This window comes from Medicago sativa, chromosome 1 (genome assembly GCF_051527215.1).
Source record: "Medicago sativa cultivar Bolivia chromosome 1, Bolivia_mono, whole genome shotgun sequence".
Lineage (NCBI taxonomy): Eukaryota > Viridiplantae > Streptophyta > Magnoliopsida > Fabales > Fabaceae > Medicago > Medicago sativa.
Window position 1 is genome coordinate 50,609,585 of NC_140749.1, and position 23,292 is coordinate 50,632,876.

Sequence of the window (23,292 nt, forward strand, 5' to 3'; positions counted from 1 at the left end):
CGGGATATAACTTCGGGGAACCTAATACACCTTAAGAACTATCAGATGGGACTTGAGGGAACTTGCAAACCTTACCTTAATGGACCATCACAGCCTCAGGGGGGGCTTGCAGATCTAAGACCCTGAAGTCTATTTGTTAATTAGATTAACAACAATTGTTTCAAATACTTGTGTTTTGATAATCCTTATTTATGCCTTTTTTTTTAACTCGTTTCTATTTTTTCCTTTCATTCCTTGTTCTATGTTTCCATTTATTTATTTGTTTTTATTGCTTCATATTTTATTTCACAAAATTTGATCATCTTAATTTCATCTAAAAATGAAAGATTTCTTATAATATAAATGTAAATCATCTTAATTTAAGAAAAAAAACGCGTTTTGTTAAAACCATCATTAATTTACTCTTTAACAACTAACTACCCTTACTCTTTATTAAAAAAAAAAAAAAAACTATCCTTACTTCAAATTCTCCTTCAAAAAATAAAAATCCTTACTTCAAAATCATTAATGATTTAGTTTAATAGGTGAATATTTTTGGAACAAATAGATTTTAAATTTTAAAAATGGAAATATCTGATGTAGTATTATTGGAAAATTCATTGATTCACGCCCTTTCTTGCTCAATTTTTTTTTGGACTAATTGCTCAACTTATTTATTTTCTTGCAATTCCAACAAATATACACTATTATTTTTTTTCAACTCAACACACAACATATCCCTACAACTCTGCTTCTCGTTTTCCATTCCCTCCACCCTTCCCTTTCACTTGTGTTGAATCAATAGGTTTGCTTCCTTTCCCTCGTTTTTATTTATTTTAAAGAGAGAAAACCGGTATATTTTGTAGTAAGGAAAATAGATCAATAAAAAGTAATCAAATAGCTAGAGGTAGAAGACCTAGAAAAATTATAATATAAATCATAAAGAAATATCTAGAGATCAATGAGTTTGATAGAAATATGTTATATCATTAAGTATATGTGCTGTTTGATCCATATAGCCAATGTCACTTAGTAATAGTATCATATAGTATTATGCTTTGTTTGATCGATGTAGCCGATGTCTTTGGTTTTTTTTTTTTTTGGAGGATAAAGTTTGATGTGTTTTTGTATATTTTCTATTATTGTTAACATTTTTTTCTTCAAATTCTAGTATATGAATATTTTTCCTTCGATAGAGTTCGAAATCTAGTCCTTGAACTCCTTCAACTCCCTTAACCCTAATTCAAATCTATTGTCTAATTTATCTCTAATTGTAGAACTTTTTAAGAAAGCTTTCTAGTTTCTAATCTAGCTAGTAAAGACCCTCTATAAGATTATATCATTGCAGCGAAAATAACGACGGAAAACATAGGTGTGAAATTCAGTCAATGGTTATTAGGTGGAAGATTTTTCTAAGAAGTTAAAAGATATAGATTTTTTTTTTTAAACGACTAATATTTAATTGTTTTATTAGTTTTTTTCCTCCGTTCGGGTTTGAACAAGAACTCCAATTATTTTAACTCTTAGTTTAAACTAGTTGAGCTATCCAAGTGATATGAATTTTATGCACATCATCAACATCAAGGAATCAAATAACACACCAGTAGATAATATTTTTATGTGGGGAGATCAATGCCAATATGTATATTCTAGGAATTTTATTTGGACAGTTTCTAACAAATACTTTTGATTCGGATGATGTAAAACATGACTGTTTGATTTCCTGTCGATCAATCTTCAATAAATGCCGTTGGCCTGAGATGCCATACTCAGCTGCCGATGAGCAATAAGATCCGCGGTCTTCAGGCCCCATGAATATCTGATAGGAAATTAGATATGGGCCTAAGGCCAATAGAGAGAGTAAGAAGATATTCTCTAAATAAATATTAGTAAAGATATTATATTAGAAATATATAATAACGATATTATTCAAATAAATCTTAGTGAAGATATTATTTGATAATATATCCTTGGTAGTATTCTATATAAGTAAATCTGAAGAGGGAGTTCTAGACAAGCAATCAGATTATTTGTTAGTATCCTTTTAGGGCCGGCAGCATGAGACTTTGCAGAGGAGCTTTGCTCTGGAACTTGTAACTCTTCTTTATTCCATCTACTTAATAAGATTCACCACTATTCTCTAGTTTCTATTGATTTATTCTGTTATTTTATTGGCTCTGCTCTATCAATATCCTCTTCATTTTCTTCAATTTTTAGCCATTGGATACTGGTGACAAATTATGTTGGTCTTTGCATTTGCAGAAAACCATCTTGTTCAACGATTATGGGCCGAACAACCAGAGGAGGTTACTTTGGATCATGCTTCTCCAAGCAAAGCGGAGATACTCAAATATTCAGTTCCATAGTGTCTCGGAAGAGGCACAGTAAAATTTTATTGTCAAGCCAAATTATGTGTATGAGGCTGATGGCACGTAAAAAGAAAATGCTTTTAAAAATTAAAAGTAATGTGGGACGGATAACTTCGCCACAAGATTGTGCCTCTGATGAGAAGAATGGAAATGACCGCGACAAGAATGCTAAAGCCTCAAGCGGGAATGAAGTTTACAAAGAATATTCCGTAATTGGTCAGCTAGACATTCTGCCTAATACAATGTTTTAAAAATCAGACCGGTAGGAAACAAGTTGAACCAACTGCAGTGAAAACTTGTTGGGAACCGTCCTGTTCAATCAAATTTTAAAAACATTAGCTAAAATAGTTCAGATATATACTTATATGTAGTGTATTGCATGTTCACTTATACATTAACATGTGCAAGTTAACATCAATAAGAACCTAGGCATTTATTATATGCATTTGCTGCATGCATTGTTTATGAAGCGTACTGTATTGAGCAGGAATACCTGGGGATGGAAGATGTATGTTCCGCTCACTTGCTCATGGCGCCCGTTTGAGGTCAGGAAAACCACCTCCCAGTGAAAGTATTCAGAGAGAGCTAGCTGATGATTTACGGGCCAAGGTATGTTTTAAATTTTAAATATCTTTATCTTTATATATCACACACTTGAAATTGTAGAAGTAGAAACCGTCTTCCTCGAAAGCCATGAAAAAAACTAAATAGAAAAGCGCAAAACAGAAGAATTTTAGGCATACTATTTGCTACAATTCGGCGTTTATAGTCACTATTGATTGCTTTCTTATCCGTTTCATTACACTCTTTTGATAACTTACAAATCAAGCTGTTTGTGGCTATTTTCTGCATAGGCCCATGTTCTTGATTATTCTTTGTTTTATTTCTCAGGTTGCTGATGAGTATGTCAAAAGAAAGGAACAGGTGAAACAATGGTGTGTTTCCGTGTCAGATACTTTTAGCATTCTCCTATTACATTACATTAATGACATTTTTCTTAATTAAAACATTATTAATCTCCTTTTCCCAAAAAACATTTGAATGATTGAGGTACCATGTCAATCACCATTTTACTTTAATGATGAAAATGACGAACAATATTTTTGCTAATGAAACATGGTTTTATCATGATATACATCTTCAGGTTTATTGAAGGTGATTTCGAATCAAATATTTCACAAATAAGGAAGCCTCATGTATGGGGAGATGAACCCGAATTGTTCGTTGCTTCACATGTTTTGCAGTAAGTATTTCTCTTCCTCCTGGACAAGTAAATTTACCTTCCTTTATGCTGGTTTATTTGAGTTTATCTATTAACATAAGTAATTATCAGACTTTTTAAGAGATGCTACGAAAACAGGCTAAAAATTATATGAAACGAGGCTTATACACATTTGGATGTTGATTTAGGGAGGCTGATTTTGCAGGATGCCCATCGCTGTATACGTGTATGATCCGAAGGCTGGTGGCTTGATATCAAAATCTGAGTATGGCCAAGAATACGGCAAGGAAAATCCAATAAGAGTTCTCTATAATGGGTCTACTCATTATGATGCATTAGAGTTTCCTAGAAGTAGAAGGAAGGGTTCTAAGTCAAGACTTTGGCATTTCACATTTCAAATGTTGAAGAGATTAAAAGCATTTATCTAATTTTTTTTTTTTGTAGCCACTCTCATGTAGTGTAGGAGTAATTTCATTTGAGCTTTAGAAGTGGATATATATGGTTTTTCAAAGGGGGGAGTCTGCTATTTTGCTACATGTTTGTCAAATATTATATGTGACTTGTGTAATAGTTTTTTATTATCTATTCTTTGCATTCCTTGTGCTTCGGGTAGATTCTATCAATATATTTTGCTTCTTCAACAAAAAAATCTTTATTCACATTTATAATGTCATGTATAGGTATAGTTGCAAGACACTAAAATGCAATCTTATGGTCAAGGGCTAGGTCTTGAATTGGTTAGTCTCGCACAATGTTGTGAACTAAGGTTCGAACCATGGTTAAAAGTGGTGCTTATATTTAGAGCATGTTTGGTTTCTTTGCTCATCTTCTCCTTAAAGGAGAAGCTAGGCCAAACAATAACTTTCAATACTATTAAACACTATCACCACTTCTTATTTTTACCAATTTCCATCGCTTTTCTATGCCAATAAATATGCTGATGCACTTTCATCAAAAACGAAATATACAGATGCACTTTTCTTTCTACTGGTGCTCAACAAGCTAATGGAAGATTATGAGGAAAAAAAACTGTTAGCTAAAACTTTTTTTATCTAGGGGAGCTCAAAAACATCTCCTTAATTTTCAAAAGGAATGATATTGATTCTTATGTATTGTTGTCGAAACCCTAGTAGAAGTAGAAAACATGGCGGTCAGTCATGGTTTGTGATCGAGAGAAAGGAATCCGTTCTCTTGTACATTCCCCAAGAAGGGAACAACTGTTGTAAAATTAGGCATAATATTATATCTATAAATAATAAACAATATATAAATATAATAATCAATTTATATTGATGAGAATAAACAAAAGAGAAAGATCAATTAAACTTATCTGTCTTGATATTGTTGTAGAATTGACCATCTACATAATTCATCAGCATCTTTAAACATCAATTTGATAAGAGGACTGCAAAATGAACAAACGGTGGAAGTAGTCTGAGACGTGCTGATCGCACTGTCCTTAAGGATTTTCCGCGTAATTATACGCTAATCCCCCAGGATTTAACAGACCCTTCTTGATTTAAAATCAAGGATACAGAACTGACAAGAAGAAATATTATCAGGAAGATGTAACCCAAGATTATGTACTAGGCTCATAGAAGAGAGGATTTTTTATAGGTTGTGCATGAGTTTTTATATAAAAGAAAATTGGTGTTATTGATATTGAAAAGAAAAGGAACCGTAACAATGGTTGAAAAATAGGCAGCTAGATCCTTGGAAAAAGTATGCACTCCTAAGATATATTAGCAGCCCATACTCAAACATAAACGGTCGTCTTAATTTATTTTTTTCGGTTACAAAATAGAAAGCATGCACCTTGATTACTCTTTAATATGAAAGTAAATATCCTTAGACAAAATCAAGTTAAAATGATGTGGTTAAAAGAAGTAGACCAAGTCAACTATTAGTATTAATCATAAATAAAATAATAATAAATTTTTACTAACAAATATATTACAAAACTTTTGAAATATAATCCAAATTTACAACAACAACAGCCCTAGCTACATACCACAGGACTATTATATATCATTTACTATATCTTGACATTAGGTTTAACGATGACGTTCACAAAGGTATGCTTCACAAATTCTACGATGGATGTACTGGTTGTGTCTGGAATGTCACCAAATGTGCCATTGGCATTAAGGTCATCAAATAGGTTTAGAAAAATATATTGAGAACGAGGATTCATGTTTGAGTGGAGCTTGTTAGGCCTTTTAGATGTATAAAGGAGGCTAAGGCCAAGGGAGGTCATAAGCACAAATCACAAGCTTAGGGCCCTACCCAAACATGGTTTCATGGTTGAAGAGGCTACATTAGAGTTGTTACTCCTATACCATATGATGTCGTTAGTGACCACATGTTGGCAAAAACAAGAACACAACATGTACACAGTAATATGACGTGGAAACTCTAGTAGAAAAATAAAATCACACCTTTTCTAATGACAACTAGAGAATAACACAGCGAAAAATGTTAAAACACCCAATACCCTCAACCACCCCACAACTTCAATACGCTCACACTCTCCAAAGAAAATATCTAATCTACCCCTCACAACACTCTAACACAAGAGTATAAGAGAAAGAAAACAGTTAAGTATAAATTTAAAGTGTTTCTGGTGCTTCTTGTAAAGAAGAAATATATTATATATGTACAAGCATCACTTTGTTGGTCTTGCACGTCAAGAAATGGCCTTAAGACCTACAAGACTTGTCCAAAAATAAAGTAAACAAGTGAAGGAACCGCCTTACTTGTCTTGCGCTTCAAAAAACAAACTTGTTTATCTTGTACTACCTTTTCCTTTACAACTATAAACAATGTGGGACTTCTTCAACATGTGTGTTTTTAACCAACACCAACACTTTAAAAGAGGATACTAGAAAATTGATTGGAATTTTCTTGTTCTTTGTTAGACTGCATTTTGTTCTGCCTTTTTTTCTTGTCATCTATATTTCTTCTTTTGTTCTGTTCAATGAAAAATGTTTTTGATTTTATTGTCGTGAGATTATATATTTTAAAAATGGTTGTAATATATATTTTTATCAAAATATTATAGGCATTTGTCATCTACTAATGTCTTTGGATCCTTATAAGTATAAAATCCTTTTGTAATTGCATGCATATTTATTTGACAAAGGATCTTCATTTTTTCTCGTTCTCGTATTTTGTTGAATATAATTTTGGTTCCTCTAATTTTTCAATTTCTGAATTGAACTCTGCCAATTTTTATTTATTTGAAGGAGGGCTAAGCCCTAAACAAAATACAAAACAAGAGCTCTACTGGGGTAAAGACACCCCAAATACATCATGTAACAACGATAAAGAACAACCCAGAGGAGTAGGGGTGTACATGGGTGGGGTTAACGATAAAAAACAACCCAGAGGAGTAGGGGTGTACATGGGTGGGATTAACCTAGAAAATTCGGTCAAACTCACCCAAAAATGCAAGTTGGGTTGGGTAATTCGTGAGCATAGTTTCAGAAGATGAATAACCCATAACGGAATTCGGGTTTTGGGTAAAACCAGACCTAGGCCCAAAACACCACTTACCCAAATGCAAACTTTTTTATTTTTATTTTCATAGAGAATAAGGAGAATACAAAGGTTTTTGTCATAAATCAAGTATATAATTTCCAAAATTGACGCAATGCACTCTCTATATTGAAAATCAAAACATGCAGAGTTACAAATTAGGATGTTGCACTTGTTGATTATTTTGATGCTAATGCATTTTATGTCTTGGAACTTTGGCTTGTTGGAAGTATTTTATGAAGAAATTTATTATTTGATTTTTTGAAGGAAATTTATTATTTGATATTATCCATTTTTTATTTTATGATGCTAAAAAATTTGTGCAAGTAGGTTTTAATATTTTTTTAATATAATAAAAAAGTTGAGTAATTTTTATGAATGAACATAAAAATAATTTGTGTAACCCACTACCCTACTTAACCCAACCCAAAAATTAGTAGGTTTTTCCAAACCAGCTCAACAGTGTAATAAATGGTTATTTTACCTAGGGTTAATTATGTTTTTGGTCCCTACAAAATTGCGACCTTGTAAGTTTAGTCCTTACTTAATTTTAATCGCATTTTTAATCCCTACAAAAAAAATCTGCACTCGATATTAGTCCTTACTCAATCCAAATTTGTTTAATTTATGCTTAAACTCTTAAGTTTTTCAACAATTTTTTACAGGCGTGTTAAGAACGTTATTAAAAGGTCCTCCGAAAAAAATATCGCAAAAATTTGATTTCTACGTCCATATTTTTGTTACTTATATCTTAAACATTTGTCGTTTTAAAAAATTCATATTTAATTTATTTCATGTTAAAAAATTATAGATTTTAGTAAATGAACCTTTCATAGTGTTCTAAACTTGTATAAAAAGAATCGTTAAAAAATTTAAGAGTTTAAGGATAATTAAACAAAATTTATTTTAGCAGGGACTAAAATTATAAGTAAATTTTTTTTTGTAGGGATTAAAAATGCTATTAAAATTAAGTGAGGACTAAAGTTACAAGGTCACAATTTTGTAGGGACCAAACACATAATTAACCCTTTTACCTAACTTAAACCAGAGTATATTTATTATATGGTTCAAGTTTTGGGTTTGGCCAAATCCAACCCAAACCCACCCACGTACACCCCTATAGAGGAGATTGGGCGATAAAATTTAAACCCAACCAAGAACCTTATTTTTGGCTCAACGGGCCTCCTACTCGCTCATTGAACATGCCAGGTTTTCGCTCAACAGGCTTCCTACTCGCTTAGAAAACTAAGAACTTGTTGGTTTGTCTTGGTCATCTAGCTCAAGAATGTCTATAATTGAAGGCAAACAGGAAAAAATAGCTTTAAGTGGCATTTTAGGTATAAGGGCAGGACTTTATACTTGTCTGATTTATGGGGTTTTACTTGATATTACTTGTAAAATAACTTAATAAGTGTCGTTAATAAATATGTAAAAACAACCTAAATTTGACACTATAAACTTACTCCTAACTTAAAACTTTGATTCTTCTCAACCGAAAGTTCCCAAAAAGGTTTTTTTTATATATATACAACGAAAAAAAAGGTACGTCAATGAATAAACCATATACCACTCACCTCAACTAAGAACTTTGTTTGTCCTCAAACAAAAATCCTCAAAAAGGTTTTCCAAAATAAAATGAACATTGATGCATATTCAAATTCAAAGGTTTTAAACAATCAATCATTTTGAAATATTTGAATTACGCGTGATTCTAGTTAATTGCACAAGCAAGACAAATATTCACAATCTTCCTAGGATCAAAGCATGAATGTGACATGACTCATAAATCCAAGTAATATTTCACAAATTCCAAGTCAATAGCATGGCTAAAGTTTGAACCATACACCTAACACAATCCTCACAAGTAAAAAGTAAATTTTATGCTAACATCCTGATCAAGTTAGACATACATTCAAATATACTTATTTGTAAGCATCAAGCATGGATCACTAAGGTCTTCTAAGAGTTGTAATGAGACCAAATTACAAGTAATTGTCAATTATGTGGGAAATGGTTGACCTTAGAGTTCGAGAACATTAACGTACAAGTTTTTGTTTTGAATGTATTACAAATGTATAAGTTATGTATATATGAGAAATGATATTTGTACAACCATTTTGGTACAATCTTTGAACAACTTTCTCTCTTACTTCACTTGACGATGGGGACTTGAAATTTCTCTGGAGATTGATTAATGTTCATCACCAACTTCATGCCTCCAACAACCCACTCCACCGCCATGCCAAATTCAAAGCCTTTAACCTCTAAACCTTACACAATTCCTTGGAAATGTCTTGATGATGATGTTCCGGTACAGATTGTACCCAAACCCAAACCTAACATTCAACCCACCATCCAAAAAACCTTTGCCCAAGTTTTATCGAATGTTTGTGATACTCTAGTTTCACAGCTGCCTAAACCGACTCTTAAGGGGGACAAATTCTCAATCTTGATCCCCGATGATGAATATGATCTAGGGTTAGAAGATTGCAAAAATAACCTGCACGCACGCGTAATATGGCCCAAGGGTTCGATCCCGTTAATCGTTGTCGCATTGATGGAGAAGCTCAAGCCGGTTTGGAAGGATCTAGGGCCATGGGGAGCTACCTCGATTGGGAAAGGCTACTACGAATTTGTCTTCTCTTCGATTGAAGATGCGAGAAGGGTAAGATCAGTTAGCTCGTGGTTTTTAAATCCTGGTTATTTAAAGCTATTTCCTTGGACAAAAGATTTTAGCCCTAGCTTGCAGTCGAACACCTCTGTGTAAGTCTGGTTGAGAATCCATGGTTTGGCTCAAGAGTACTGGAGAAAGAAGATCATATTCGCCATCGCAAGCAGTGTAGGTACGCCTATTTGTGTTGATTCTGTCACAAGTAAACCAGCCTTAGAGAGACATTTTGGTCACTTCGCGAGGGTTTTGGTTGATATTGATTTGTCTAAGGAATTGAAATACGAGGTGTTGGTTGAAAGAAAGGGGTTCGCTTTCTTTGTTGAGCTAGAATATGAGAAGCTGCCTGATTTTTGTGACTTTTGTAAACTTGTGGGACATAATTCTGCAGTTTGTAGAGAAAGGCTAAGAAATTAGATGATGAGAGAACAAAGAAAGTTGTTGATGTTGATGCACAGGTATCTTTGACGGTGAAGGATGCAGGTAAGAAGCCTAGCAATGGAAACAAGCAAAGTAATCAATGGGTGCAGAAGGCCGCAGCTGCTGTTGACATAGAATTGGAAGAAGAAAACAGGTTTGCTGCCCTACACAACGAAACTGGTCCTGATCTGGAAGCAGACAACAGGTCTGCAGCACTTCACAATGAGACTGAAGCCATCCCTGATAATGGTGCAGCTGCGTACAACCTTCATAACGAGACTGAAGCCATCCCAGAGAATGGTGCAGCTGTGTACAACCTTCATAACAACTTAATTTCCTCAATTGGAAACATAACCAGCAGGGGATCAGGTGACAAAACCTTGGCTAATGAGCACTTAATTGATTCAGAAGATGATGGAAGCTCTCAAGATTCGGAATTCGTAGATGCTACTCAAAGATTGGATGTTGAAAGCCAAGAGTCCAGTCAAGAAACACCAATGAGGATCCAAAAAGACATGCAATTTTTGCAAGATTCATGGGTAACTCTTGCAGAAGCGGATGTGGAACTAATCAGCCTTCATCAGCAAGCACTTCAGGATCCCATAGCAGCACAAGCAGCCATTGAAGCAGATATTGATCAGCAGATCATTCAAGAGGTAAACGCTCATATAGATAGTTCTGGTTTTCAACTTGTAACTAGGAAATCACCTAAACGAAAAACACATAAAGCCTTAGCCACTAAAGCCAACAGCTCTCACCTTACTAGATCTAAGGTTTTAGCTAGGCATTCCAAATGAAGTGCCTTTACTAGAACATTAGAGGGATAGCTAATTCCCCTTCAAAATTAGCTCTTAAAAACTTAATTTTAGCCAATAAGTCTGACTTCATTTTTATTGCCGAACCGTGGATGCCTTTTGATCAGTTCCCTAGAAATTGGTTCCGTAGATTAAATTTCAAACCTTTTGCCTTCAACACTAAACAAAATAACATTCCAAACCTGTGGTGTTTTTGCTCTATTCATTTAAATCCTGCCATTATATCAACTGATAACCAACAAGTCATTTTTACATACGTCATTAATAACCAGCCTGTTTGTATATCAGCCATATATGCCTCAACAAATCACATAACTAGAAGACAACTTTGGAACACCTTGCAAAACCTCCAAACTCAATGAACATTCCTTGGTGCGCAATAGGTGATTTCAACACTATTTTAGGTGCACATGAGAACAAAGGTGCCACTCCGCCTGTTAGGGCTCCCATGAATGAGTTTTTTGATTGGTCCGACAACAATAATCTTCATCATTTACCAACAAGAGGAGTGCAATTTACATGGTCCAATTGTAGAGATGCTCACAGACACACCGAAAAAAGACTAGATAGGGTTATTTGTAATAATGCTTGGCTGGATTTATGTAGCTCCCTAAATGTTTCAACCCTAGTAAAGCATAAATCTGATCATTTCCCGCTTCTTCTGGATTTTGAAACCTCTCCCCACAGTTTTGCTTCTCAATTCAAGTTTATGCACATGTGGTCTCATCATGTAGATTGCAGGAGAGTGATTGAAGATACTTGGAACATTAATATTGTTGGCTGCCCTATGTATATTTTAAACCAAAAGCTCAAAATTTTGAAACAAAAGTTGAAGATTTGGAACAAAACTATTTTTGGGAATGTTCACAACATGGTCAGGGATGCTGAACACAAGCTTTCTTCCATTCAGAGCGACATTGACATGCTTGGGATCACAGACTCTCTGATGGATCAACACAAAGCTGCTCAAATTCATTTGGAAAATACCTTAAATATAGAAGAAGAATTTTGGAGGGAAAAATCCAAAGTTACTTGGCACTCTGATGGTGATAGAAACACGAAGTATTTTCACAGAATGGCCAAAATCAAAAACACATCCAAACTCATAAATAGCCTCATGAACGGTGATAACATGATTACTGATCCAGAGGAAATTTCAAGTCACATCACAAATCATTATAAAAATATTTTTGCTACTAACACTGTTGTGCAGGATTTGCAGGTTTCCCAGTTGATTGAAGACTCAATTCCCAAGCTCATCTCTAATGAAGTGAACACTTTATTGACCAGGCTTCCTACTCCAATAGAAATTCATGAAGCAGTGATGGCAATGAACAAGGATGGTGCGCCTGGCCCGGATGGATTCGGAGCTACTTTTTTTCAAAATTATTGGGATGTGGTGAAAATAGATGTAATCAATGTTGTTTTGGAATTCTTCACCAAGGATTGGATCCTTCCTAATTTCAATGCAAATACTATCATTCTCATTCCCAAGGTTCCTGATGCTATCAATGTAGGTCATTACAGACCAATTGCATTGGCTAATTTTAAGTTTAAAATAATATCAAAGATTCTGGCTGATAGATTGGCTCCAATCATGCACAACATTATTTCCCCTAAACAAAGAGGTTTTATTAAAGGTAGAAACATCAAGGATGGTATCTGTATCACTTATGAGGTGATCAATCATCTTCATCAGAAATCTTATGCTGGTAACCTTGCTTTTAAGGTGGACATCTCCAAAGCTTTTGATACTCTTGAATGGAAGTTCTTGCTATCTGTTTTAAATAAGTTTGGTTTCAATGCTCAGTTTTGTTCTTGGATTCATACAATCCTCAAATCTGCAACTCTCTCTATTTCTGTCAATGGTAAGCAAAACGGTTACTTTCATTGTAAAAGAGGAGTGAGACAAGGTGATCCTCTTTCACCTTTCCTCTTCTGTATAGCCGAGGATGTTCTCAGTAGAAATATCACCAAACTCGTTCAACAAGATAAACTAGATCTAATCAAAGGCTATAGATCCACAAGTATTCCCTCCCATTCCCTTTATGCGGATGACATCATGATATTCTGCAAAGGTAAGTTATCTTCTATCCAGGCTCTCATGCAACTCTTCACATCTTATGCCTTGGCATCTGGTCAAATAATCAATCCGGCTAAATCTACAGTGTTCTATGGTTCAATTTCAAATGCCAGAATTGATTACATCTCTGAGCTAATAGGTTTCAGGAAAGGTTCACTTCCTTTTACATATTTAGGTGTCCCTATTTTCAAAGGGAAACCTAAAAGATCTCATCTCCAGCCTATTGCAGACAAAATCAAATCAAAACTCTCAGCCTGGAAAGCTTCTTTACTTAGCATTGCTGGTAGAGTTACTCTGGTGAAAAGTATAATTCAAAGCATGTTGGTCCACTCAATCTCAATTTATTCTTGGCCAAAGAAGCTTCTCAAGGAGATAGAAGCTTGGACAAGGAACTTTATATGGAGTGGAGATATATCTAAAAGGAAGTTGGTAACTGTTTCTTGGAAGAAAACTTGTAAACCTTTATCTGAAGGGGGTCTTGGCATTAGATCTCTAACCCTTCTCAATGAGTCCACCAATCTGAAGCTTTGTTGGGACCTTTTAAACTCTCAAGAAGATTGGGCTATTCTGATTAGAAGTAAAGTGCTTAGAGGTAGAAGAGTGATTTCTCATCATATATATTCCTCAATTTGGAGCAGCATAAAGTCTGAATTTGATAACATTATGTTTAATAGTGCCTGGCAAATTGGTACTGGTAATAACATCAACTTCTGGATTGATAAATGGTGTGGAGACCCTATTGCTTCTCAGCTTATATTCCCTCACACTTGCATGCTAACCTCACTGCTACAGTTAGTGATTTCATTATCAATGGTCAATGGAGTTTCCCTCTCTCTGTGCTTTTATATTTCCCTGATGTAAAGCAGATTGCTGAACAAATCACTATTCCTATTGATGAATCAGAAGACAAGCTCCTGTGGGTCAAGAGTAACAATGGGAACCTATCTTACAAAGAAGCATTTTTGTTTAAATATGGTACAGGTCAAAACATTAATTGGGCAAAGATTCTTTGGAGCCCAGACATTCCACCCTCCAAGTCGCTACTTGTTTGGAGGCTAATGCACAACAAAGTCCCAACAGATGAAAATATCATGTCTAGAGGAGTTCAGATCCCAACTATGTGTTCGGCTTGCAATTCTAAAGGTGAATCTTCTTTTCATTTATTTTTTGAATGCTCTTATGCCATGAAGCTTTGGAATTGGCTTTTCTCAATCATCAACATAACAATGCAATTCAGCACAATAGGTGACTTTTGGTTACTATTGAATAGAAATTGGTCACCACAATGTAATCTGGTTCTTAAAGCTTGCATGATAAATATCATCAATACTATTTGGATGAATAGAAATAATAGAAGATTTCAAGATAAACAGGTTCATTGGAAATCAGCCATTAGTCTCATTATTGCACAAACTTCTATTGCTGGAAACAACTCTAAAACAACATACAGAGGGGATATGCATGAGTTTAGTTTCTTGAAAGCTTGTAAAGTTAAAATCAGGCCGCCTAGAGCTCCCACCATAAAGGAAGTAATATGGCCACCACCTTTGACATCTTGGATCAAAGCAAACACGGATGGTGCATCAACAAAGAACCTGTGTAAAGCTTCTGCAGGTGGCATTTTTCAAAATTCTGAGAGTATTTGTATAGGATGCTTCTTTCAGCTTTTAGGTCCTAAAAATGCTCTCTATGCTGAACTGGTAGCTGCTATGACTGCAATTGAAATTGCATACAACAAAGGTTTTTTGAATCTCTGGCTCGAATCAGACTCCCAACTAGTTATCCTGGCTTTCAAATCAAACACCGTGGTTCCTTGGGAATTAAGAAACAGATGGCAGAACTGCATGGCTAGATTGAGAAGTATGAGGTTTGTGGTGTCTCACGTATATAGAGAAGGAAATGCTTGTGCTGACAGCCTTGCAAATCTTGGTCTCACTATGTCTTCTTATGAGGTGTTCTGGTCAGATTATATTCCTAATTTCATTAGAGGAGAGTACACTAGGAATAGGTTGGGAATGCCCAACTTTCGATTTAGCACCTTTTGAAAAGGTATTGGTATAGTCCCCCTTTTCTTTCTTGTACTCTTTTTTTGGTTTTATCTAATGAAATGATGCACCTTGCATCTGTTTATAAAAAAAAAAAAAATACTTACATTAGATTCTTATTCTCTCTCTTTCTTTTTCTCTTTATATTATTTTTGACCAACAAAAACAGAGAACAATAAGATTGTCTCAAAAATTATACCAAAATAGTTGTTCAAATACCATTACTCTTACGATCTAACATACATTAGTTTGTTTTGCCCTTTGACAACAAGTGAAGCTCAAGGATTAAACCCGACCCAGCAGAGTAGTAGGCCCGCCCATACATACCCAATTCAAGTCGTTAGAATTTGAATTCTGCTCTTTACCCAAATAGATTTGCTCACTCCCAAAGTAAATGACCAAAATGCCCCTGCGTGAGTTAACTCCCGCATCATGAGTTAACTCGCGCTAGTGCAAATCCCATTCACTTTCAGCATGGGTTAACTCACGCTAGTGTAAATCCTGTGTAAAGCTCTGCATGACTTAACTCACACAGGGGCATTTTGGTCATTTACTTTGGAAATGAGCAAATCCATTTGGGTCATAATTCTTAGATTATTTTGTTTTTTTGAAGGATCAAGTAGCTAGAAATTTCTTAGAGGAATAGTAGAGAGGCTTCTGTGAAACATGTTTATTTGAACTTTCTTTGCTCTATCACATTTATCTTGTTCCAATTCTATAAGTAAAATAAAAATACTATTCTTTTCTTCAACACCTCACACAATATAATATAACTTTTCCTTACAACTCTGCTTCCCCTTTCAATTGTGTTCAATCAACAGGTTTGCTTCCTCTCCCTCGTTTTTTTATTAAATTAAATTGTAGCCAGAGGAGTCATTCACAAATTCAATTATTATTTATTTATTTTCTTCAAATTCTAGAGGTGTCATTCTACATGTTTGATATGTCCAATATTTACAATTATACAATGTTGTGATTTACGAAAGATCCTGTTTTTTTTTGGTCTTTTGTGTGTGTTCCTGTTCATCAAAGAATGATTTATGTTTTTGTTTTGTTTTTGAAGTGGGTGCAATTTGGATTGATGTTTTGTGGATAATGTAATTCCACGTTAATAACTAGAAACCCAAAATATATAATTAGTGAACTATTAATTACTCAGGATACGCTTATAAGTTGGATTCTCGAGCCATCTAATCCTCTGGTTCCAGGGGAAAGGGATGACTCTGGTAATTCGGAGATTGGTCGTGAGGTGAGTATAACACGAAGAATTGTTCCACCTAGAAAGATGGAACATGCTTTAATAATTAAATATTTAGTTCGAATTTATATGTATTTGTTAAATAGACTGTTTTCAGGAAAGCTTTCTAGTTTGTAATTTACACCCTCCGGTCACATACATCATTTAACGAATGAATCTAAAATGTTGATTTTTGCTTATAATAGTGACCGGAGGGTGTAACTAGTAAAGCTCCCCTGCAAGATTGTACAATGTGGGGAAAAGAACGGTGACAAATAGATGTGTGACATTCAGTTATGTGGCATTAGATAGAAGTTTTTTCTTAGAATAGATAGAAGTTAGTTCGCTAGTGTAGAGACTAATGCTAAAGGGGGTGACTATACATGATAAGTATGGGGTAGTATAGTTTCAGTTGATGAAGAGAATATTAGAAGAATTGGTTCTACATGGATTCTTAACCTTATTGAGTAGATCGCATAAATCCATTGTCAAATGGATGGTGAAATGGCAACTGGTCATAAGACTAAGATGCATTCGAAGGTTGGAACTGTGTTGCTGTTCATTTTATATGTAGTAGTTATTCACATATCTTTAGTCTTGTTTTTCATTAGATATGTGTTAATTGGTAGTTGATACTTAATAGTGTAAGTAAATGGTGAAGGGAAGATATGGATTGAGATAAATGTGAAGGGAAGAAGATAATGGAATTCATGTTCTAACCAACTGTCCTCTTTTTCCCATTTTTCTATATTAAAAAACTTATCGTGGGAGTTAGGAAGGTGCTTCACTTCTGTTCATTGTGTTCGAAGCATCTTAAATTTTGAACTCTCAAAATTAAGCTTTTCAGACGTCACGCCTGGTGGATTATAGTATCTATTGTATTGATCTGGTATTCTCAGCGTTCATGAGTTGGTTAATAACTTCAATTTGACTTTTTGTTTTGTTTTGTATTTTTAGAACTATACTATACAAGGGCATCAAATAATATGTATGCAGTTGATATCCAAATGATATGAGTTTTATGCCCGCATCATGAACATGACTAGAATAAGGACTTACGTTTCCATTGCACTGGTTCTCTACGGAGTTTAGTGACACACCAGTAGATAATGTTTGTATGTGGAGAGATTAATGTTAATATGTTTTTTATAGAAATGGTTGGACAGTTTCTAACAAATATACTTCGAATCTGATTCAGGTGATGTAAACATGAGAGTTTGCTTTCCTGTTAGTCAATCTTCAATAAATACTGTTGTTGTGAATGGTCGTACTCAGCTGCTGATGAGCAGTAACATCTGCAGTCTTCAGACCCGAGGAATCTCCTCTTCACTTTCCTCCAGTTTTCAGATCGGGCATTCAGAGACAAATTATGTTGGGCTTTCTATTTGCAGAAAACCATCCTGTTCAACAATTATGGGCCAAACAATAAGAGGAGGTTACCTTGGATCATGCTTCTCTAAGCAAAGGGGAAATACTCAACTTTATAGTTCTGTAGTATCTCGGAAAAGGCATAATGAAATTTCATTGTCGTGTCAAAGAATGAGTATGAGGCTGTTGGTACCCAAACAAAAAATGCTTTCCAAAGTTAAGTCTAATGTGGGACGAATATCATGGCCACGCAGTTGTGCATCAGTTGGCTTTATTTTTGGATTGTTTGTGTGTAATTTAAGTTCTGAACCTGCACATGCGGAAGCAGATTGTGGAAATGAGAATAAGAACGATGACTGCGACGAGTCAAATGTTAAAGTCGCGCATGGGAAGAAAGTTTACACCGACTATTCTGTAATTGGTGAGCTGCACATTATGCTAAAAGCAATGTTTTAAAAATCAAACAGGTTTAACCAACTGCTGTGAAAACTGGTTGAATTAACTGCAGTTGAACCTAGTTCAATGAGACTGCATTGTAAACAGAATCAACCAACAAGTGAACCGTCCGGTTCAGTCCGATTTTAAAAACATTGGCTCAAAATCTTTAGATATATACTTGTCTGTAGTGTATTGACATGTGTACTTATGCATTAATAGTTGCAAGTTAACATAGATAATAACCTAGGCATTTATATGCATTTGCTTCTTGTTTATAAAACTTACGGTACTGAGCAGGAATTCCTGGGGATGGAAGATGCATGTTTCGCTCAGTTGCTCACGGGGCTTGTTTGAGGTCAGGAAAACCGCCTCCCAGTGAAAGCTTTCAGAGAGAACTAGCAGATGATTTACGGGCTAAGGTATGTTTTATCTTTTAAATATCTTTATATATCACACTTATAAATGTAGAAACCCTCTTCCTTGGCAGCCATGAAAAAAACTACATAGAAAAGAACAAAACAGAAGAATTGAAAGCAGGGCATATTATTAGCTACAATTCGACATTGATATTCACTGCGGATTGCTTTCTTACCCATTTCATATTTATCTTTCAATAACATGTAAATCAAGCGTTTGTAGTCATTCTGTGTCGTGTCTAGGTCCATGTTCCTGAACTTTCTCTGTACTATTTGTCAGGTTGCTGATGAGTTTATTAAAAGAAGGGAAGAAACAGAATGGTAAGTTTTTGTATTGAATATCTGTAGCATTCTGGTGATAACATTACACACTTTTTAATGAAGACAGTTCCTTTTAATCTATTTTCCAGTTTTTTTTTTTTTTTCTCCGCAAGAAGGCCTTATTTTATTTGCATGCTAAATATATATTTCAGCAGAAACATATTCCCTACTTGGCGTCGAAATATTCTTTAAGGTTGTCTTCAAAGCCAACCACTTTCATCTACTTATTTTCAAGTAACATTTTTTTAATGAAAATTTTTGTTCAATTTAATCCATGAAACCCACCCCTTTTACCCACTTCATATTTCTGGAGAATTTGCCTTCTTCCCAAAAAACAGCTTTTGCATGAATTTTCAGTTTTGCTTGCTTTTCTGAAATAACTATTATACTTAGATTTATGTATATAAAAATTTGTATTTTCTCAGCAAACCCACATCAGTTAGTGTCAAACTGTCAATTGCAGCTGAGTTGATAAAACATGAAATTCCAATTGTAATTAGAGATTTAAAATAAAATAAACATTTTTGAGGTAGCTTCTTTTTTCATTTTCCTCATCTTCCCTCCCACTACTTTCTCACTCCGCATCATTTTCACTTTTGATTATTTTTGGCTAAAATATGGTTTTAGTCCCTGCAAATATGCCTCGTTTTGGTTTTAGTCCCTGTAAAAAAAATAATTTGTTTTTGGTCCCTGTAAAATTTTTTGTTTTTTAAAATAGTCACTAACCCCATTTTTGTGATGATTTGCATACGTGGCACATGATGACTGAACCCATTTTATAGTTTTTTGGTCCCTGCAAAATATTTTGTTTTTTAAAAAGGTCCCTGCAAAATTTTTTGTTTTTTAAAATAGTCCCTAAAAACAATTTTTTTTTTACAGGGACTAAAACCAAAACGAGGCATATTTGCAGGGACTAAAACCATATTTTAGCCATTATTTTTCCACGCTTTTACTTATTCAAGAATAAACTATTCTGGAGCAACATTTTACAACGTAAATCACAATATGTCAGCTTAGCCTTGTATGTCTATAAGAAGGATAAATGTTTCTTTGTTTTCTATAAAAGGTGAACCGATAAATGTTTATTGTTTGATAATGAACATGATTTTCTTATGACATCTTCAGGTTTATTGAAGGTGATTTTGATTCATATATTTCACAAATAAGGAAGCCTCATGTGTGGGGAGGCGAACCCGAATTGTTCATTGCTTCACATGTTTTGCAGTAAGTACTTCTCTTTCTCTTGGGAAAGTAAATTTACCTTTACTCAGGTATGTTTAGGTCTGTTAAAAAAATGGAAAAGCGAACTAAACTGCAGTGAAATGAATCAAACGGTTTCTCTGAGTTTAGGAACAAAACCTATAGTTTGAACAAAGATCCCTAACCTGAACTGAACCAAAACTGCAAGAACTGAACTGCACAGCACTCACTTATTTTCAACAATTCGGATACGAACCATGAACAATCCTAGTTATAATGTATATGCATTTGGATGTTGATCTGAGGAGACTTATTGTACAGGATGCCAATCACTGTCTACATGTATGATCAGGAAGCTGGTGGCTTGATATCAATAGCTGAGTATGGCGAAGAATACGGCAAGGAAAATCCAATCAGAGTTCTATACCATGGGTTTGGTCATTATGATGCATTAGAGGTTCCTAAAAAGAAGGGTCCTAAGTCACGACTATAGCATTTCATATTTCAAATGTTGAAGAGATTTAAATCATGTATTAATTTTATTTATTCATATTGTTGGAAAATACATCAATATTTACTTCCCTATGTTATTGTTTACTAGGCAATTATAGAAAATTTCGTTATGGCCTTTTATTTTCCAATGTAACAATTTTCTCCTTAATTGAAGGATAGAATCAATTGTATTCTCACTATAAATACCAGCCTTTAGCTGAGGAATACATCATATAAAAACATTCACCTATTATCTTTCAATACATATTTATAACTTCATGTATAGATATAGTCGCAAGACACCTAAAATGCAACATTATGGTCAAGAGGCAGTGAGTAATGATACTCACTAACAAACAGGGATGAATCTTGAATTGGTTAGTTTCCCACAACATTGTATTGTAAACAAGGTTGGCTAAACCCACTTGGGTTGACCAACTCTGGTGGTGTTGGCTTATGAGTTATGACCTTGAAGTGTGTTCCTCTTTTAAGATCTCAGGTTCGATTTTCTCTGATGTCAATTTGGGTGGGTTCGTAGTTTAGCTTCTTAAAAAAGGTTCGAACCTGGCTAAAAGAGATACTTACAATTAAAGTTTGAAAGGGATGCTTACATTTAAAGTCCGACTTGTTTCGAATATGATTATCTTGTGAAGGAAACCGTGGGAAACAGAGAGAGAGAAAAAAAAGAGCAAGATTTTTACTTTATTGTCATGCCATGCATGTGGCTGTTTATGTTGTAATTTTTGTTGGTCTGAATAAAAAGATAAGCTTTAATTATGGGTGGACCTTAAAAGTTCAATCCATCCAGCCAATTTAGGTGAAAGGTGAAAATGCTGGTCTCCCTTACTGTCTCAGACTCCACCACTATGGAGGCATGCTGGTGTGTCTATTTATATTTCCCTTTTCCATTGAGAAAAGCAAAGGACAAAGCATGTGGTAATCAGCTTAACGCTCGATTAATAAAAACATTAAGCATCTATTTTTACTTAAGAGTAATCGTAACAACACTATCTTTTCAACATTCTTCCTAATATTCACTCTTTTATTAACATTCGATTTATAAAAACATTAAAGCATCTATTTTTATTTAGAGTAATGCTAGCAATACTCTCTTCTGAGTATTTTTCCTAACAATCACTCTCTTAATTTGATATATAAAAACATTAATGTATTTATTTTTACTGAGAATAATGCTAGCAACACTCTATTTTCAGCATTCTCTCTGTGTTCGATTTTATACCGTTGCATTCTAACGTTGTCTCAGACACTAAACAAGCTCTGTTTTGCTTCAAACTCTGAACAGTTTTCACAAAAACGTAGAAAAGTTTTGCAATAGCTAACATTATTCAAACCTCCCTTTTGTGTTTCTCTCACCATCAATGTATGCTTTATGCCGATGATGTTGTCATGCTTGCAAAGTTGAGGGAGGAATTGAATGGGTGATTGGAGAATTGAAGAGAAGCCTTAGAAGAGTATGGTTACCACCATAACAGAAGCAAGAAAAAGTGTATGGAATGTAATTTCAACAAAAAGTGAAGTATTTCTACCTTAGAAGTGGAAGTTGGATATCATATCATACCATAAATTACTCTGTTTAAATATCTTGGGTCGATAGTGAAAAACGACATAGAAATAAAAGTCGATGAAATCATTGAATCCAAGCTGAGTGGTAGAAATAAAGAAGAGCCTCATGTGCTTTATTTGATATGAAAGTACCACTTAAGCTGAAGGGAAAATTTTATCGGACAACTATATGATCGACAATGTTGTATGTAGCATAGTGTTGGGCGGTGAACAACCAACACGTTAATAAAATTAGTATAGCGGAGATGAGGATGTTGCTTCAGGTCAACGGTAAGACTAGATAAGATATGATTAGAAATCAAAATATATTAGAGAGAGAGAGAGAGAGAGAGAGAGAGAGAGAGAGAGAGAGAGAGAGAGAGAGAGAGAGAGAGAGAGAGAGAGAGAGAGAGAGAGAGAGTGATGGGTTAGTACCTATAGTAGAAAATATGGTGGGAAATACACTTGGTTTGAGCATGTATAAACCTATTAAGATATGATTAGAAATCAAAATATATTAGAGAGAGAGAGAGAGAGAAAGAGAGATGGGTTATAGTAGAAAATATGGTGGGAAATACACTTGGTTTGAGCATGTATAAACCTATAATTTTTATGATAAAGAGAGTAGATCAAATGGAGGATAGTTAGATCTCTAGGAACATATCTAGGTCTAGTAAAACTATAAGAAAAACTATTAAGATTGGACTAAAATATGATTTATGATATAACATTATGATGTATTTAATCGATGTAGCAGACTCTATCTAGTGGGACAAGTCTTGTTGTTCTTCAAATTTTAGCCTTCTTTTAAACTATTTATTTATTTATTATTTTATCTTTTTTTTATTAATATTATTTAAATTATAAATTAAAAAAAATTAATTCTGAAAATCATCTAGTACAATAGAAATAATATTGGACACTATTTAAAAAAAAGGGGGTTAAATATGTTTTTGATCCCTATAAATATATCAACTTTTTTTTTAGTCCCTCTAAATTTTTCCTTCAACTTTTAGTCCATATTAAATTTTCAAGGGTTAATTATGTTTTTGATCCCTATAAATATGTCAACTTTTTATTTTAGTCCCTCTAAAAAATTTCTTCAACTTTTAGTCCCTA

General features: G+C 34.3%; 1 protein-coding gene and 2 pseudogenes across 1 annotated transcript; all 3 read left to right on the top strand.

Annotated features, from left to right (window-relative positions):
* Window positions 1-1,686: 1,686 nt before the first annotated feature.
* On the top strand, window positions 1,687-4,095 carry LOC146955138 (uncharacterized; annotated as a pseudogene).
* Window positions 4,096-4,714: 619 nt separating this feature from the next.
* Window positions 4,715-5,989, top strand: LOC146955139 (large ribosomal subunit protein eL21x/eL21w pseudogene; annotated as a pseudogene).
* A 9,747-nt stretch (window positions 5,990-15,736) lies between these two features.
* LOC146955140 (OVARIAN TUMOR DOMAIN-containing deubiquitinating enzyme 4-like) lies at window positions 15,737-20,860 on the top strand. Its single transcript, XM_085720261.1, has 6 exons — window positions 15,737-15,959; window positions 17,574-18,164; window positions 18,479-18,600; window positions 18,878-18,918; window positions 20,044-20,142; window positions 20,440-20,860. Exons 2-6 carry the CDS (start codon window positions 17,585-17,587, stop codon window positions 20,609-20,611), a joined length of 1,014 nt encoding a protein of 337 aa, XP_085576387.1. The 5' UTR covers window positions 15,737-15,959; window positions 17,574-17,584; the 3' UTR covers window positions 20,612-20,860.
* Window positions 20,861-23,292: the final 2,432 nt, after the last annotated feature.